General features: G+C 36.3%; 1 protein-coding gene across 15 annotated transcripts in view; it reads right to left on the minus strand.

The window, feature by feature from the left end:
• The window catches only part of spz5 (spatzle 5 Toll-1 receptor), a 90,195-nt gene that overhangs the window by 24,666 nt on the left and 45,144 nt on the right, over positions 1–20,385 (minus strand). For all 15 annotated transcript variants that reach the window (XM_075305612.1, XM_075305619.1, XM_075305611.1 and 12 more), the window contains one exon: positions 9,957–10,067. In XM_075305612.1, the coding sequence (XP_075161727.1) occupies positions 9,957–10,013 (57 nt within the window). In that variant the 5' untranslated portion in view covers positions 10,014–10,067. The remainder of the gene's footprint in view (positions 1–9,956; positions 10,068–20,385) is intronic.

Raw genomic sequence — 20,385 nt, forward strand, 5'->3', positions numbered from 1 at the left:
ATCAAGCACTGTTTCTGACTGTAAATCTTTAATAACCCACATTTCGAAGTTTCATTATAAAAATTTAATATAGTGTGGCGAATTTTTAAGTTTTGTTTGGTGAGTGAGAAATTATTTATTTGAATAATGGTTCCCGAGAGGATTTATTTGTTTTTATATAATTTCAAAACTCTTTATTCAATTTATACAAAAGAAAACAAATTGTATCTCTTTGAACAGAGACGCACGTGCCAAAGGTAAGAATAATTCATTCCAAAAAAAAAATACACATGAAAAAAAAACAACAGCTGCTTGCTGCTAATCTTGCCATTTGATAATAAAGGGTGATTTGTTAAGAGCTTGATAACTTTTTTTAAAAAAAAAACGCATAAAATTTGCAAAATCTCATCGGTTCTTTATTTGAAACGTTAGATTGGTCCATGACATTTACTTTTTGAAGATAATTTCATTTAAATGTTGACCGCGGCTGCGTCTTAGGTGGTCCATTCGGAAAGTCCAATTTTGGGCAACTTTTTCGAGCATTTCGGCCGGAATAGCCCGAATTTCTTCGGAAATGTTGTCTTCCAAAGCTGGAATAGTTGCTGGCTTATTTCTGTAGACTTTAGACTTGACGTAGCCCCACAAAAAATAGTCTAAAGGCGTCAAATCGCATGATCTTGGTGGCCAACTTACCGGTCCATTTCTTGAGATGAATTGTTCTCCGAAGTTTTCCCTCAAAATGGCCATAGAATCGCGAGCTGTGTGGCATGTAGCGCCATCTTGTTGAAACCACATGTCAACCAAGTTCAGTTCTTCCATTTTTGGCAACAAAAAGTTTGTTAGCATCGAACGATAGCGATCGCCATTCACCGTAACGTTGCGTCCAACAGCATCTTTGAAAAAATACGGTCCAATGATTCCACCAGCGTACAAACCACACCAAACAGTGCATTTTTCGGAATGCATGGGCAGTTCTTGAACGGCTTCTGGTTGCTCTTCACTCCAAATGCGGCAATTTTGCTTATTTACGTAGCCATTCAACCAGAAATGAGCCTCATCGCTGAACAAAATTTGTCGATAAAAAAGCGGATTCTCTGCCAACTTTTCTAGGGCCCATTCACTGAAAATTCGACGTTGTGGCAGATCGTAAGTCTATTCATGATGAAATGTCAAAGCATACTGAGCATCTTTCTCTTTGACACCATGTCTGAAATCCCACGTGATCTGTCAAATACTAATGCATGAAAATCCTAACCTCAAAAGAATCACCCTTTAAAAGGGGATCTATGGACTCTGCTCACGTTAGGAATTTACAAAATTACCCCTTCCATTAAGCTCGCGGCTCCTGACCGAGCAAAAGTCTTAAGTTCCGTTATATGGTGTAAGGCGATTAACATGAAGTATTTTGCTTTTCCCTGACGGTAATCGTATGTCATACACAAGGTCCGTTATTCTCCATATGATCCTTCCAGGTCCAAGCCAGTCATTTTGAAGTTTGGGGCAAAAAACCCTTACGTCTCATTGGCATAAAAACCCAAACTAAATCGTCTGGTTTAAACTCGACATGATTTGATCTGAGGTCGTAACGTGATTTCATTGATGCAGCAGAGATTTTTAAATTTTCCCTGGCGATGTCGTGGATCCTCTTCATAACCTCCTGAAGGTTGTTGACATATTCGTGAAATGAGTTATTCGTTGGCGTAGGGCTTCCGAACATTATGTCCACTGGTAAACGAATTTCCCTGCCAAATACAAGGTGAGCTGGTGTATACCCTGTGGATGCATGAACTGCTGATCTGTAGGCCAACAGGGCCAAAGGCAAAATCCTATCCCAATTCCTCTGATTGGTGTGTATAAATTTTGCAAGGTAATCAAGTAACGTGCGATTAAATCGCTCAACCATTCCATCTGATTGCGGGTGTAAAGCCGTTGTTCTAGTCTTCTGAACTCCTAAAAGTTGCATCACGTTTTGAAAAACATTCGATTCGAAATTGCGACCTTGGTCAGAGTGTATAATATGCGGCACTCCAAAGCGAGAAATTACATCTTCTATTAAACGATTGGATACAACTTCAGCCGACTGATCTGCAACGGCAATACATTCGGGCCACTTTGAAAAGTAGTCCATTATGACAATAATGTACCGGTTGCCTCTTTCGGTTACTGGCAGGGGTCCCAAAATGTCGATCGCTATACGCTCGAAAGGTGCCCCAATTGAGGGTGGCTGTAAACGTCCCACAGTCTTTTGTGGTGGCCCTTTCCTCGATGAGCAAATCTTGCACATAGCACACCACCGATTAATTTCATCGGTACACCCGATCCAGTAATACCGCTCTCGAATTTTACGCATTGTTTTATATCGACCAAGATGTCCACCTGTTACACTGTTATGAGCTTGTATAAGGATATCACGTATATGTTTACGTGGCACAATGGTCAGCATGGTCTCTCCGAGCCTATTCTTAAATTTTCTTTTTAGAAGGCCGTCAACTACGCATAATTGATCAAATAGGGTCCACCAGGTTTTGAGTTCTGGTTCAAGCGACAATATATCAGACTTAGCAGGGCGATGTTTATCATTAACCTATTTCAGGACTACTTTAAGCACGGGATCTTCAAGTTGATCCCTTTTTAAGTTCTCGACCTCAATGCCTACGGCCAAAACAAAAACTTCTAGTCCACTTCGGGTTTCTTCGCGGGAGCAATATTTGCAATCACCACAGGGGCGACGGGACAATGCATCAGCATTTAAATGTTTGTTCCCAGGGCGATGGTGTATTTGAAATTGATACTCTTCAAGTCTCTCTATCCATCGTGCCAGTTGTCCCTCAGGCTCACGAAAATTGTACAACCAGCGAAGCGATGCGTGATCTGTCCTGAGTACAAATTCTCTACCGATGAGATAGTGACGAAAATGGGCAGTTCCAAGTACAACGGCCAACAGTTCCTTTCTTGTTACACAGTAGTTTTGTTCAGCCTTATCCAAAGTTGAACTATAGTACTCTATGACCCTCTCTTCCCCATTTTGGCATTGACTCACTGCGCCAATGCCATTTTTAGACGCATCGGTATCCAAAATAAATAATCCGGACTCGTCTGGGAATGCAAGAATTGGCGAGTTTGTTAAAAATGTTTTGAGTTGGATAAATATAAATGTGTAAATTAAAAAAAAAAACAATTGATGTACGGCAGACATGCAAACCACTGCTCCACGTTGCCAACACATGTATGTTTCTGTTAAATAATGTTATGTTTGCATGGGCTCGTGGGCGCTGCAAACTATGCTATATAAATGTAACTTATAACGATAATTGTCTACTGGTGACTATAACAGCTACGTAGCTCAGTGGTAGTGTGTAGGCTTACAAACTGTATGGTCCTCGGTTCAATTCTCCGTCCAGGCGATAGATAAAATTAAAAAAAAATTATAAAATTGAATAATTTCTTCAACATTATTTGTATTACAGAAAAAGGAGCCAAGAACTAAAAAATTTCGTGGAAGTGAAAATTATGTTAGGGAATGAGCACAATCTTCATTGGGGAAAATTCTTCCAAGCATATAATATTTGTGGGCTCAAAATGCTTCCAAACATATAATATGTTCACATTAAACAAACATATTAATGTTTCGGCAGTATCCAATAATATATGTGCTTCCTGCAAAATATGTTTGGAACATATGTTAGAGAGGCGATTTTTTTTAGGGTGAAGTTGTCAAATAAATCGTTGTTTTGACTGTCGGCGTTATCTTAGTCATTACTAAACTATGTTCGCGAAAGGTTGGTTCCCTTTTTTCGCATTCTAAAGATGGGTCGTCACACCTCCAACGAAATTTGGAAATTGATAATAAAACACACCAAAAACGGTAAAAGAGAAATTTCTAGAATTGTGCAAGGGCCTCGAGGAACAGTGAAAAACATTATTAAAAGATATAAAGAAGAGAAAAGAATAAATAATAAGATCCGAAAAAGTCCCCAAAAAATCTTCAGTGAACGACATCAGCGTTGGATCTTCCGAAAATCTCAAAATAACCCTCGACTGAGAGCTCCAAAATTAAGGGATATGATCGAAAAACAATTAAACATTAAGTGCAGTGCAGAGACAGTTCGAAGAGTTTTACCAAACGCCGGTTTAAATGGTCGAATTGTCGAAAAAAAAAACCTTTTATATCCGCCAAAAACAAGAAGGTTCGCTTGGAGTTCGCCCACAACTACATAATGAAAGATATTTCTTTCTGGAAACATGTTTTATTTACTGACGAAAGTAAATTTAACATATTCGGTTCAGATGGTAGAGTAAATGTGTGGAGAAAACCAAATGCCGAACTAGATCCCAAACATTTACGTCCTACTGTTAAACATGGCGGGGCCATGTTATGCTATGGGGTGCTTGTTCACCAGCTGGAGTCGGCAAATTACATTTTATCGAAAGGAATATGGACAAGTATCAGTATTTAAACATCCTTAAAGAAAATCTGAAGCAAAGTGCTGAAAAATTGGGTATACTGTATACTTTTCACAACGAGCCCAAGCATACATCATTGATTTAAAGGAATGGCTGCTCTGTAATTGTCCCCGAGTTATTAAAACGCCTCCACACTCACCAGATTTAAACATTATTGAACATTTGTGGAATCAACTAGAGCATGAGATAAGAAAACACAAAATTTCCAATAAAAACGAGGGTCCTGCTCTTAGAATGGGAAAATATTAACCCCACATACACAAAAAAATTGTCTATGCAAAATAGGCTAAAGTCTGTTATTAAACAACGTGGATTCCCTACAAAGTATGGATGATAAAGTAAAAATATTTGTAATCATTTTCTTAACTTGTAATATAAGTGGACAATTTTGAGTGTGAGATTGAATTTTAAGTTTATTTTGTGAATTCGCATTTAGAAATGAATTTTTCATGTTATTTAAGAATATTTTTTGTATTTCCCTTAATAAAACGAATAATTTAAAATATACACTCGAAGTTTAGACTAAATTACATTTTTTTAGAAAATGGGCCATTTTCACTGGGAGTAACTGTAGATACACTGCAGAGCATGATAAATAAACTTTCGAAGTACCGTGATATTTGGTGCTTGGAGGTCAATAGGGAAAAATCACAAGTGGTTATCTTTCGAAATGGTGGATCTATAAGAGCGGAAGAAATGTGAACATATAAAGAAACACAACTGAATATAGTCAATGAATTAAACTATCTGGAAGTATTATTAACTTCAAGGGTGAATTTTATAAAACATGTATGTTAAATAATAGAACAAATAAAGCAAAACATGGTATAAACACAACTTGGAAAGATTTTATCAGTAAGAAAGACATAAACCTGAGCACGGAATGGAATATATACAATGCTGTTTGCAAATCGATTCTATCGTATGCAGCACAAGTTTGGGGCTTTGAATTTACGGAAGAAGTGAATACTGTTCAGAGATTCTTTCTCAAAAAAATATTACGACTGCCAAGTCACACACCAAATTACGCTCCTGCACTGGAGACCCATGTTGATGAAACAAGCTTATATACCCTGAAATTACACACCCAATACATAGGAAAACTTGTGCTTAAATGCAATTCAAATCTGTTGCCGAAACAATTAACAAATCTTCTACTCGAAAGGATTATTTTTTGGGTTAAAGAATTAAAAGCGCTCACTAATAAAATAAACATAACGTGACCACAACTTATTTCGAAGCCACAACAATGGAACTCCTTTATCAATGAATTATTATATACGACAAAAATACACAATTTATCCACACGCATACAGAGAAAGCAGGCAAGTGAGACGAGGATATACAAAAATCTTGATGATATGAGATCGCAATATTATATAATTGACTCAAACCGTGAAGAAATTGTTTCAACAATATTTCGAGCTCGAGCAGGAGTGATAAAGTTAAACTGCAACATATTCGGAGCTAATGAAGAAAGGAGAAAATGAAGTCTCTTTAATTTACAAGAAGAAGAACACTTCATCGGGCGATGTTCTGAATTTAGAGAAAATAGTTTGGCGATATTTGAAAAGAACTACCTAAACGCAAATGAAGTAATTGATATATTAGATGGCCGAGATAGAAATCATTGGAAAAATCTTGTAAAATTTATAAGTTACTATTTACGATATAGAAACTTTCTTATCAATGAATTTAATTGACGGCAAACATTATTGCCAGACGTTACAATGTAACATGGCGTATTAATTAGAATATAGTATCTTCTTTATATTATATTATGTTATATTATATAAATACACATACTGTACTTGTACAACCAAACCTAATACGAAACAAGTAAGGAAAGTCTAAAGTCGGACGGGGCCGACTATATTATACCCTGCACCACTTTGTAGATCTAAATTTTCGATACCGTATCACATCCGTCAAATGTGTTGGGGGCTATATATAAAGGTTTGTCCCAAATACATACATTTAAATCTCACTCGATCTGGACAGGATTTGATAGACTTCTACAAAATCTATTGACTCAAAATTTAAGTCGGCTAATGCACTAGGGTGGAACACAATGTTAGTAAAAAAAGTTTATTAATGGCAAAAGTTTATTTATGATTTATCGCTCGATATATATGTATTAGAAGTTTAGGAAAATTAGAGTCATTTTTACAACTTTTGGACTAAGCAGTGGCGATTTTACAAGGAAAATGTTGGTATTTTGACCATTTTTGTCGAAATCAGAAAAACATATATATGGGAGCTATATCTAAATCTGAACCGATTTCAACCAACAATGCTAATTCTACTCTCTGTGCAAAATTTCAACTAAATCGGAGTTAAAAATTGGCCTCTGTGGTCATATGAGTGTAAATCGGGCGAAAGCTATATATGGGAGCTATATCTAAATCTGTACCGATTTGGCTGATATTCTGCAAGTTTTTCGAGACTCATAAAATATTCGGATGTACGGAATTTGAGGAAGATCGGTTGATATACACGCCAATTATGACCAGATCGGTGAAAAATATATATGGCAGCTATATCTAAATCTGAACCGATTTTTTCCAAAATCAATAGGGATCGTCTTTGAGCCGAAACAGGACCCTATACCAAATTTTAGGACAATCGGACTAAAACTGCGAGCTGTACTTTGCACACAAAAATACACCAACAGACAGACGGACATCGCTAAATCGACTCAGAATTTAATTCTAAGCCGATCCGTATACTAAAAGGTTGGTCTATGATTACTCCTTCTTGGCCTTACATACAAATGCACAAACTTATTATACCCTGTACCACAGTAGTGGTGAAGGGTATAAAAATAATGAAGACATATATACAACATACATACAAATGGTAAACAATATTTATTTGTCTAAAATTTCGTTTGGTAGGAAAGAATTATTTTTTGCGTCTAATTGAGTCTATTATTAACCAAATAAGAACGGCTCTAAGTTTCAGAGGAAGTTTATAACGGGTGATTTTTTAGCTATTATCTTTGTGGCAACAACGCACTATGGTCTGGAGGGCCCATTCCAAAAATCAAAATTCTAAATTTAATATTTATTACTGCCATGCGATAATAAATACTTTCAGATGTCAGAAAATATAGGTTGTTAATACATACAGTGGGGAGCAAAACAGAGTGCATGTTTTCACTTTTCGCAATCTTTATTAAATAGAAAATGTCTAGTAAAGCGCCCAGAGATTGGACGGTAGATGACTGGAAATAAGTTATATGGTCATGTGAAACAAAAAATAAACCGTCTTCCATCCAATGCAAAATCACATTACTGGTAACGACCTCGGAATATTACTGGTAACGACAAAGGCTCCAAAAACACCAAACGGCAAACCCAAGCATACTTATAAAATTGTATATAAACGGAGCAACGTTTTCAAATGCTCAAATGGCCACCATAAAACTCCGATCTCAATCCTATTGAATATTTATGGTCTCTGGTTAAAAGGCGCTGAAGATTACGCCAAAGAGCACCAAAAAATAAAGATGCCAAGTTCAGACGAGTTAAATCTATAATTAGAAGCAAAATACTAAAACATTTGATTTTAATGTATTATGCATAAAGTGCAAAACTGGATACAGGCTAATTTTTATTTTAGTTTTATTAATGTAGTAGGATGGATATATAATTTATCAGAATGTATAGTATTGTTTATCAGGAAATAAAGTATAAACTAAATAAATTTTGTAGCAATTGGACTCAATAAACGTTTTTTATTGCGCAAATAATTGGCATTTGCGGTTAATCGCGAAAACCGGGTTTTGACCATCGGTTGTGTGAATTTCAATGAAATTTCTAGTTACCTTGTCATATATTTCTTCCGAAAATTGAACTTTTTGTAAAGAGGTACTGAAGATGAGAAACAACTGACTACTTACAACACGTTTTCACTAAGTAGCACAAAAAATATTTTCCTCCGGAACGAAGTTTTAGTCAAACGAAATTCGGCTTTGCGGTAAAGTCCTTTCTTTGAGAGCAAATAACCCCTAATTTACCAGAAGTGCTTTGACGATTGTCTCAAATCATCATATCCTAAACCACATAGTGGGCAGGGTATAATAACTTTGATCTGCAAAAAAGGGGCTACCAGAAATATTGATTTTAGACCCCATAAAATAAATACCGATCGACTCAGAACCACCTCCTTAGTCGGTATAGCCCGATAATTTACCACCCTTCAAGTGTGCAAAATTTCATAGAAATCGATTCAGATTTCGATATAGCTCCCATAATACATATGTATTGCCCGATTTTCAAAAAATTTACCATAAAACCCTTATTTATCAAACGATCTTACTCTAACTATATGTTCAAATCGGTTCAAATTTAGATATAGCTTCCATATAAATCCTTCGCCAGATTTTATAAAATGTGGTCAATATAGCCTTATTTATTAACCGATCTTACTCAAATTTATATGGGAGCTATATCGAAATCTGAATCGATTTCTATGAAATTTTTAATTCACTCTATTAAAAAATGAATTGAATTTGCTAATGCAATCAATTAAGTTTTTAATCAAGTATTTTTATTATGTCCAATTAAAACTTTAATTGATACTATCGTTTTCGTGATTGAAGACGTATCAATTAAAAAACTAATTGGATCAATTAATTTCGTGATTGCATCAGAAAAACAATTGTGTGTAGTTTTTCGTTCAAGTAACGAATGTTTTATTTTCGCATATTATAAAAAGTCTGATATGAAGCCAGTAACACATCGAAATATTTGTCTCAGACCCCATAAAGTATATATATTCTAGGTCGTGGTGAAATTCTGAGTCGATATAGCGATGCCCGTCCTTCTGTGGAAATTTGGTACGTGATGTTAGTATATGGTCTCTAACAACCATGCAAAAATTGGAAATCCATATCGGTCCATAATTATATATAGCCCCCATATAAACCGATCCCCAGATTTGACCACCGGAGCCTCCTGGAAGAGCAAATTTTATCCGATCCGGTGGAAATTTGGTACGTAATGTTAGTACACGTAAAGAAAAAAAATCGTTTGGAAAACGTGTACCGAAAACGTTTTTCTTTTGTTAGAGTTTTTTGAATTTCTTACATAACTTTTATGTTTGCAATAAAAAATGTTTTTTGATCCAAAAGCACAGTCCATTTCGTTTATATCAAACAATGTTCTTTTCTTCCCTTAAGTCTTTAATAAGACACATTTTGAACCTTCATAGTAAACATGTAATATAGTAGTATGTAATGTCGGAATCTTTCGAACATTTTTTGTTTGTCTGTAAGAAATTGATTTTTACATCCTATTATATTTTGTAAACCTGCATTCGTCATTAATTCCATTAAAAACTAATATTTTTATAATATACGAAATTTCTTCATGCAATTGTTGAATTGCATCATTAGAAAGATTTTTGTGAACATATTCATTAAATAAATGAATTATGTTTTTGTATTTATCCCACTGGGTTTGTGATAGACGCCATTAAACAAAATGCATTCTTTTACAAATACTCACCACATAAATTAATTTAATTCCATTATAACTAGAAAGATGACAAATAATACTCTTCATTGTTCACGCATGCGTCGTTGTATCTGCATTTGGGTTTGCTTCGCGCCTAGGCACCTGAAATTCAAACAACAACAAAACAATGAGATAAAGCAAAACAATTAACAAAATGTCAATAAAATCAATTTTACAATACAATACAATGAAATGGAGTGTGGAGAGGGGTTTCATTTATTTATATGCAAATACGACCAGTGGACCATCGTTCCATTTTGTTTTTCTCCCATAAAATGATCGATTGGATATCTCCTCCCATGAAGATTGATTAATTGTGTGGCGATTTGTAAAAATCAATCAATCGTCTTCCCATTCAAGTCCACAAAGAAGGTGTTAATATGTCCCAGACAATAAAACCTCAAACACAGAGAGGTGTCATTTCGAATGGGAAAACATAAAGTGCACAGATTGTATAGAGATACAAAGAGACAAACTTTGATTGTTTTTACTTAATTACCTGCCAGCCAATGTAGTGAAAGTGAATGGTTTGTGTAGGGGTGTCACTCGATTTTACCATTTGCAATTTTTCAAATGATGAAGATCCAATAAAACCAACCAATGGATGTAATTTGTAGGCCATACAAGTGTAGTGAAATGCGGATAGAAAATTTGCAATCTTCCCAAACCAGATACTTGCTAATTCGCATTTGGGCTCGGATGCCATAGCACATGCCAAAGTGTGGTCGTGATCAAGTTAATGCGTGTAGTTAAGTTTTGTATGGAAATTTCACCAATGGTTTTTGAAACAAATTAGTTATCCTCAAACTAATCATGATGGATTTCTGAACAAATTGGACATGATCATGGAATACTGATTGAGGGCCTATGTGCACCTGTGATGAGGTATATTCCGTGAGTGGAGACAAATATATAATGTCAAAAGTGCGGATGGGTCTATTCTTAAATAACCACACGGACGAAAAAGATTGTTTTTCATATGTCTGGGTGTAAAAATTATATGTTTGGAACTCAATGTTTTTAACACAATATTTTTAAGTGCAAGCATATAATGTTCATACACTAGCATAAAATGTTTGGGACATATATGTTAGAACATATTACATTTGGGACTTAAAATGTTTGTAACTATATTATGCTTGGTTGCAAACATATATTAATTTAGAAATAGCCTATAAATATATATGTGTTTAGAAAGAGAGACCTAGAGAGTATGTTGCAAGTAAAATATTGGAAGTAACCAATTGGCGACTTAAAAATATATATACACAAAGAAAATTTCATTAAAATTTTTTTCTACCAGTGTATGCCTGAGGTGAAACATAATATATTTTAACAATACAAACAATATTTTCTTTGCACCGATCCTGCAAATATATATTTTTGAAGCAAAATGTATTAGGGGCATATGTTATGTTACAGAAGCGATTTTTTTGAGGGTGCACATCTTAACACAATGGATTGTACATATACACACACAGTTTTTCGTTATTGTAACTATTTTTATACCCGATCTGCCAAAAAAATGTGACTACCACAAATATTGATTTTAGACCCCATAAAATAAACACCGATCGACTCAGCATCACCTCCTGAGTCGATCTAGCGCTTGGTGTCCGTCCATCCATCCATGTATTTGTTGTTCGCAGGATTCCGGTCGCAATTATTAACCGATTTTATTATACCCTCCATCATAGGATGGGGGTATATTAACTTTGTCATTCCGTTTGTAACACATCGAAATATTGCTCTAAGACCCCATAAAGTATATATATTCTGGGTCGTGGTGAAATTCTGAGTCGATCTAAGCATGTCCGTCCGTCCGTCCGTCCGTCCGTCTGTTGAAATCACGCTAACTTCCGAACGAAACAAGCTATCGACTTGAAACTTGGCACAAGTAGTTGTTATCGATGTAGGTCGGATGGTATTGAAAATGGGCCATATCGGTCCACTTTTACGTATAGCCCCCATATAAAGGGACCCTCAGATTTGGCTTGTGGAGCCTCTAACAGAAGCATATTTCATCCGATCCGGCTGAAATTTGGCACGTGGTGTTGGTATATGGTCTCTAACAATCATGCAAAAATTGGTCCACATCGGTCCATAATTATATATAGCCCCCATATAAACCGATCCCCAGATTTGGCTTGTGGAGCCTCTAAGAGAAGCATATTTCATCCGATCTGGCTGAAATATGGTACATGGTGTTGGTATATGGTCTCTAACAATCATGCAAAAATTGGTCCACATCGGTCCATAATTATATATAGCCCCCATATAAACCGATCCCCAGATTTGGCTTGCGGAGCCTCTAAGAGAAGCATATTTCATCCGATCCGGCTGAAATATTGTACATGGTGTTGGTATATGGTCTCTAACAATCATGCAAAAATTGGTCCACATCGGTCCATAATTATATATAGCCCCCATATAAACCGATCCCCAGATTTGGCTTGCGGAGCCTCAAAGAGAAGAAAATTTCATCCGATCGGGCTGAAATTTGGTACATGATGTTGGTATATGGTCTCTAACAACCATGCAAAAATTGGTCCATATCGGTCCTTAATTATATATAGCCCCCATATAAACCGATCCCCAGATTTGGCTTGTGGAGCCTCTAAGAGAAGCATATTTCATCTGATCCAGCTGAAATTTGGTACATGGTGTTTATATATGGTCTCTAACAACCATGCAAAAATTGGTTCACATCGGTCCATAATTATATATAGCCCCCATATAAACCGATCCCCAGATTTGGCTTGCGGAACCTCAAAGAGAAGCAAATTTCATCCGATCCGGCTGAAATTTGATACATGGTATTGGTATATGGTCTCTAACAACCGTGCAAAAATTGGTCCACATCGGTCCATAATTATATATGGCGCCCATATAAACCGATCCCCAGATTTGGCTTGGGAAGTCTCCAAGAGAAGCAAATTTCATCCAATCCGGTTGTAATTTGGAACATGGTGTTAGTATGTGATCTTTAACAACCGTGCCAGAATTGGTCCATATCGGTCCATAATTATATATAGCCCCCATATAAAACATTCTCCAGATTTGGTTCCGGAGCCTCTTGGAGGAGCAAAATTCATCCGATCCGGTTCAAATTAGGAACGTGGTGTTAGTATATGGTCGCTAACAACCATACCAAAATTGGTCCAATCACAAAAAAATTGGTCCATATCGGTTCATAATCATGGTTGCCACTAGAGCCAAAAATAATCTACCGAAATTTTAGTTATATAGAAAATTTTGTCAAAATTTTATTTCTAGAGAAAATTTTGTTAAAATTGTATTCGGTTCATAATAAAATTTTCATCATTGTCAAAATTTTATTTCTATAGAAAATTTTGTCAAAATTTTATTTCTATAGAAAATTTTGTTCAAATTTTATTCGGTTCATAATCATGGTTGACACTCGAGCCAAAAATAATCTACCAAGATTTTATTTCTATAGAAAACTTTGTCAAAAGTTTATTTCTATAGAAAATTTTGTTAAAATTTTATTTCTGTAGAAATTTTTGTCAAAATTTTCTTTCTATAGAAAATGTTGTCAAAATTTTTATTTCTGTAGAAAATTTTGTGAAAATTTTATTTCTATAAAAAAGTTCGTTAAAATTTTATTTCTGTAGAAAATTTTGTCAAAATTTTATGTCTACTTTGTCAAAAAGAATTATATACGTATTGGATCGATCTTTTTTGATTTAATATATACCACGTATGGACTTACATACAATTTAGAAGATGGTGTTAGGAGGTTTTAAGATACCTTGCCATCGGCAAGCGTTACCGCAACTTAAGTGATTCGATTGTGGATGGCAGTGTTTAGATGAAGTTTCTACGCAATCCATGATGGAGGGTACATAAGCTTCGGCCTGGCCGAACTTACGGCCGTATATACTTGTTAAATTTGGTGTGTGGCGTTTTTTTTTTGGTACAAGGACGAACGAAATTGAATTTGGAAAAAATTGGATCAAATTTAGTATAACTCCCATATATATGTATCGCCCGATTTCGATAAATGGGGTCAGATTGTGTTCATTTACTAACCGATCGGCGTCAAATTTGCCACAAAGTAATCCAATAGACCACCCTTTAAGTGTGCCAAATTTCATGGAAATAAGTTCGGATTTAGATATAGGTCCCATATATATGTACCGCCCGTTTTTGAAAAAATTGCGCCTTACAAATTTATTTCTGACCATAATAGCTAGTACTAGATCTTACTCTAATTTAGCACAGGTAACCTTTTGAGGTATCGACCAAATCTGGGAAATATCATCGAAATCGGTTCAAATTTAGATATAGCTCCCATATATATGCATCGATCGATTTTCCCAAATTTAGGCATAAGTCCCTTATTTATCAACCGATCTGACTCAAAGTTGGCCAAATCTAAGTTTCTATATTACTTACTATATATGCAAAAAATCATCGAAATCGGTTCAGATTTAGACATAGCTCCCATATACCGCCTGTTTTTGAAAAAATTACCCCTTACAAATTTATTTCTGACCATAATAGCCTTATTTAGTACCCGATCTTACTCTAATTTAGCACAAGGTAACCTTCTGTGGTATCAACCAAATCTGGGAAATATCATCGAAATCGGTTCAAATTTAGATATAGCTCCCATATATATGCATCGATCGATTTTCCCAAATTTGGCCATAATACTTTTATTTATTAACAAATGTTTCTCAAATTTCAAATGTACATGTATGAGCTGATCATATTTAGACTTATATGTAGCTCTTACATAAATCTATTATCCTATATTCAGAAATTTTGCTTTATTACCCACACTAATTGAGCGATTTCATCTTTTTTTACCCTAAACCACATAGTAGTTAGGGTATAATAACTTTGATCTGCCAAAAAATATGCCTACCAGAAATATTGATTTTAGACTCCATAAAATATATACCGATCGACTCAGAATCACCTCCTGAGTCGATATAGCGCTTGGTGTCCGTCCGTCCATGTATTTGTTGTTCGCAGGAATCCGGTCGCAATTATTAACCGATTTTGATGAAATTTGGTATGTGCCGCTTTTTTGGCACATGGACGAACGCTATTGAATTTGCTTATGTTTACTAATTCAGTAGGGGTGGTTTTGTGTATGATATAGTCGGTCCCTCCCGACTTTCTACTTTCATTACTTGTTTTTATATGCTTTTAAAGAACATTTTTGAAATAAAAAGAAAATGTCATTTGTCAAAACTTTCGCTGGGCAGACCATATTCCTTCTCTGCGTGTACACAGAAAAAATATCCTTAATATATTTCGAATTAAAAAGTTGGTTGAAGTTGAAAATTTTTTCAATTAATAAATTAACTGATACAATGAATTCTTTAATCAAGATAGAAACATTACGTTAATGAAGTCAATTAATTAAAAAATTAATTGATACAATTAACTTTTTAATCAAACTCTGAAGACGAAGTCAGTTAAAAAAGTGATGGAAATTTTTTAAAAATAAAAAATTAAAAAAATTTCGTCACTTTTTTAACTGAGTTTCAAACAATCAATTTTTAATCAAACAAAAACTCTAAGCCATTAAGAAAGTTCTTCAAATTAATTACTTTTTTAATTAAAAAATTAATTGTGTTTTGCAATCAAATCAATTAAATTTTTAATTCACTTTATTAAAAAATTAATTGAATTTGCTAATGCAATCAATTAAGTTTTTAATCAAGTATTTTTATTATGTTGATACTATCATTTTCGTGATTGAAGACGTTTCAATTAAAAAAACTAATTGGATCAATTAATTTCGTGATTGCATCAGAAAAGAGCGCCAAGAGCGTGGCGCTTTTTTGGCACAAGGACGAACGCTATTGAATTTGGAAAAAATCGGATCGAATTTAGATACAACTCCCACATATATGTATCGCCCGATTTCGATAAATGGGGTCAGTTTGCGCTCATTTACTAACCGAACGGCATTAAATTTGTCACAAAGTAACCCAATTGACTGTAGTGGGAGCCACCGTGGTGCAATGGTTAGCATGCCCGCCTTGCATACACAAGGTTGTGGGTTCGATTCCTGCTTCGACCGAACACCAAAAAGTTTTTCAGCGGTGGATTATCCCACCTCAGTAATGCTGGTAACATTTCTGAGGGTTTTAAAACTTCTCTAAGTGGTTTCACTGCAATGTGAACGCCGTTCGGACTCGGCTATAAAAAGGAGGTCCCTTGTCATTCAGCTTAACCCGGAATCGGGCAGCACTCAGTGATAAGAGAGAAGTTCACCAATGTGGTATCACAATGGACTGAATAGTCTAAGTGAGTCTGATACATCGGGCTGCCACCTAACCTAACCTAACCCAATTGACTACCCTTTAAGTGTGCCAAATTGCATCGAAATCGGTTCAGATTTAGATATAGCTCCCATATATATGTATCGCCCGATTTTTCCAAATTTGACCACAAGTCCCTTATTTATCAACCGATCTGACTCAAAGTTGGCCAAATCAAAATGTTTATACCACATACTATATGTGCAATAAATCATTGAAAGATTTAGATATAGCTCTCATATATATGTATTAACCGATTTTGCCAAATTTGGCCATAAATCCCTTATTTATAAAACGATCTTACTCAAAGTTGTACTTACTATATGTGCAAATAATTATCGAAATCGGTTGAGATTTAGCTATAGCTCCCATATATATGTATCACCCGATTTTCTCAAATTTGCCAAAACAAAACCCTTATTTATAAACCGATCTTACTCAAAGTTGGCCTACTCTAATATTATATAGTACTAATTACATGTGCCAAAAATCGTGGAAATCGGTTCAGATTTAGATGTAGCTCTCATATATATACATCGCCCGATTTTACAAAATGTGGTCATAATATCCTTATTTATTACTGAAATTTAGCACAAAGTAACTTTGCAAAATATCATCCGAAACGGTTCAGATTTAGATGTACCTCCCATATATATTTTGAAAGATTTCCCCTAATAACCTTATTTTGACCATCATTTATTAATTTTCGACTCAAAATTACCACAAGGTAACCTTCTGGGTATCAACCCAACCTGGAAAATTTCATCCAAATCGGTTCAGATGTAGATATTGGTCCCATATATGTGCATCGCTCGATTTTCCCAAATATTGGCCATAAAACACTTTTTTATTAACTAATGTTACTTAAATTTCGAATATTGAAGTATTAGCCGATCATGTAGCTCTTACATAAATATATTTCCCAAGTTTCACAAATTTTGATTTATTAACCACACTAACTCTGTAGGTTCAGAACCAACTATAGCTCCTAATATCAGACATTTCTGTTCAGATTGTGATACAACTCCCATGAATTAAGGGGTACATAATGTTCTTACGAGTAAATATGGAAATGCGGTTTATACTCCAAACCTATACCAATGATATCCCACAAATGGTTATGTTTACTAATTCACTATGGGTGGTTTAGGGTATGATATAGTCAACCCCGCCCAACTTTCTACTTTACTCACTTGTTTTATAATGATTTGGCTATTACACAAAAAAACTTTTCGTTGTATTAACGAACATTATCATAGTGGTCATGAAAATGTTTCGTTATATCAATAAACAAAATATCGTTGGCTCAATTATGAAATTTTCTTTGTCTACTAGTTATTATTCAACCGTCGAACTGAACGGACGTGTTTTCTAATAGCGGAGTATTTCATCGTAATAAGTACTTATTACGAATTTCACGTGTGGTGGAAATAATAAACCACCATGCAGCGAAATTCAAAGTCATCCACTGGGTTGCTAACTTCAGGGCCCAGTGGACGGGTAACGACTGAAGTTATAAATTTGGGCAGCGACCAAGAGTCAGACCCAATTAGTCGACCTGTAGACGGGTCGACTGGCAGTGACACTTTGGCAAGTCGAACCTTTTCTAAGGTGACGACATCAAAAGGAGGCAATCCCTCTCGAAAGAGATTCAAGGAACGAAGAAATGCTTTGTTTATCCTAAAGAAATTAGGATCAGTCGACCCAAGCACGTTGTCGGCTAAGCAAAGCGATTCCTTAAAATGGGCTCAAGGAATTCTTGAAGCTGGAAAAAGGGAACGATCACCGGATGAGCTACCATCCTCTAAACGGGATCAAAGATCGTTTGCCTCAGTTGCAAAAGACAGCCTTGTGATGGCTATTATTAATAAAGGAGCATTGGACGGTATGATTCCAAGGCAAAAATGGGGGGAAATTGAGAACGCGATGTCTGGTGTCTACTCAGAGGTGCGAAAAAAGTTTCCCGGACCAAGTCCTCGACGGCAAGATGCTGGATGGTATCAAGGACGATATAAGTTAATAGCTTTTGCAGACCAGAGGTCTATGGATTGCTTTAAAGCTGCATTGATGCTAATTGGTGAAGTTTGGGAAGGAGCCGCTTTGGAGTTAGTCGATAAAAAAGACATACCGGCTAAACCTAGAGCACATGCATGGATACCGGCAAACCCTCCTGATCCTGAGTCAATACTAGAGAGACTAAAAGAATGTAACCCAGATCTTCCAACCGCCGATTGGAAGGTTGGTCGTTTGGATGAGGTGGATGGACCAAGACGACATGCGGTGTTTATATTAAACATAGAGTCGCTGCCACATCTAGCCCAGACCCAAGGACGCGTAAGTTATGGCTTTCATGATATCCATATGAAGGTATACAAAAGCGATCAGCCAAAGGATACCGAAACGGACAAGCCTCCGGTAGAGTCAGCAGTGAAAAAATCTCCTAGCGAAGCCGAAGGAGACATAAAACCTACAGACTATGGCGAAAATCATATGCGGGAAGTTTCTACAGGCTCAAACCTCACCAAAGCAGAACCGCGGATTGTTGCGAGAGTCACCGAGATCTGTGAAGAGGAAGCCCTTGATGACTCAATTGAAGCGGCTGATGTGACGGTGGTTGAAAATTTGGATGGTTCTACGGTTCCTCCAGATAAATCTTCACCATTGTAAGGCCGCTTGTGCTGCCTTAAAAGTTCTCCTGATGAAAGGAGACATAGATATAGTTCTTATTCAAGAACCATACATATATAAGAACAAGATCTGGTAATTAAGCACTCCGGGTTTCAAACTTTTGCATAATACCGGTAACGATATAAATCGAGCATGTATAATTGCTAAAAACGAACTAAACTTGTTTCTGCTTCCTTCATTGAGCAATGCAGACACTGTCGTAGCCAGTCTAGAGATATCCACATGCAAATATTGGGTATCTTCGGTCTACATGGGACATGATAGGGATATGCCACCCTGTGCCGTTAAGACCTTAGTTGAGGAGTCACTAAAAACAAAGATAAAACTCATTATGGGATGTGATGCAAATGCACATCATAGTATTTGGGGAAGTAGTGATACTAATGCAAGGGGAGAGTCGCTTATAGAGTTTATTTTGCGTACTAACCTGGTAGTTTGCAATAAGGGAGATGCACCAACCTTCGTCACCAGGAACAGACAAGAGGTTTTGGACGTAACGTTGACCTCTCCGGAACTGAATGATAAGATATCTGAGTGGCAAGTTTTGAGGGAACATAGCTTCTCAGATCATCGCTACATCAGTTTCAGATTGGCTGTTCGTACTTCAAAGACCATATTTCCGCCAAATGTTAGGAAAGCTGATTGGAATAGGTATAGGGAATCGTTCAATTTGATGATACCGGAAGTGCCGGAGACAAATATGGGCACTGTGCACGATATCGAACACGCAGTGGAGCGGATTACTAAGGCCTTCAACATTTCACTGAAAGCTGCATGCCCTAGAGGAAAGCCAAGGGGAAAAAATCGGCCGCCATGGTGGACTACGGAGTTAAGTAATATGAGGAAATCCTGCAGGAAGCTCTTTAACAAAGCAAAGTCCACAAGAGCTCCGGAGGATTGGGACACTTACAAGATGAATCTGAGAGAATATAAACGAGAACTGAGAAGGTCTCAACAAAACTCTTGGGATGATTACTGTAGCAGTATTGAGAATACGTCAGAGGCTTCCAGACTACGGAAGGTACTAGCATCCACTAACACCGCTCCAGGTTTCATTAAAACATCGGAGGGAAATTGGACAACGTCCAGTGAGGAGACGTTGGAGGTACTTTTGGACACACACTTCCCTGGAAATCAGACGGTTGAACCATGTTCCGGCGGTGTAACAGAGGCTCAGCGATCATTTCCTATCGAGGAAATTGTGTCGGAATCTAGAATAAAATGGGCTTTAAATAGCTTTGGACCATTCAAATCCCCCGGACCTGATGGAATTACTCCGGCGGAGTTACAGGCAGTGGCTGGAAGAATTATCCCCTGGTTGACGGTGATATATAAACAATGTGTAAACTTAGCATATATTCCAGAAAAGTGGAGGGAAACAAAAGTCGTCTTCATACCTAAAGCAGGAAAAGCCTCTCACTCGAGTG

The sequence above is a fragment of the Haematobia irritans genome, chromosome 4 (genome assembly GCF_050003625.1).
Source record: "Haematobia irritans isolate KBUSLIRL chromosome 4, ASM5000362v1, whole genome shotgun sequence".
Lineage (NCBI taxonomy): Eukaryota > Metazoa > Arthropoda > Insecta > Diptera > Muscidae > Haematobia > Haematobia irritans.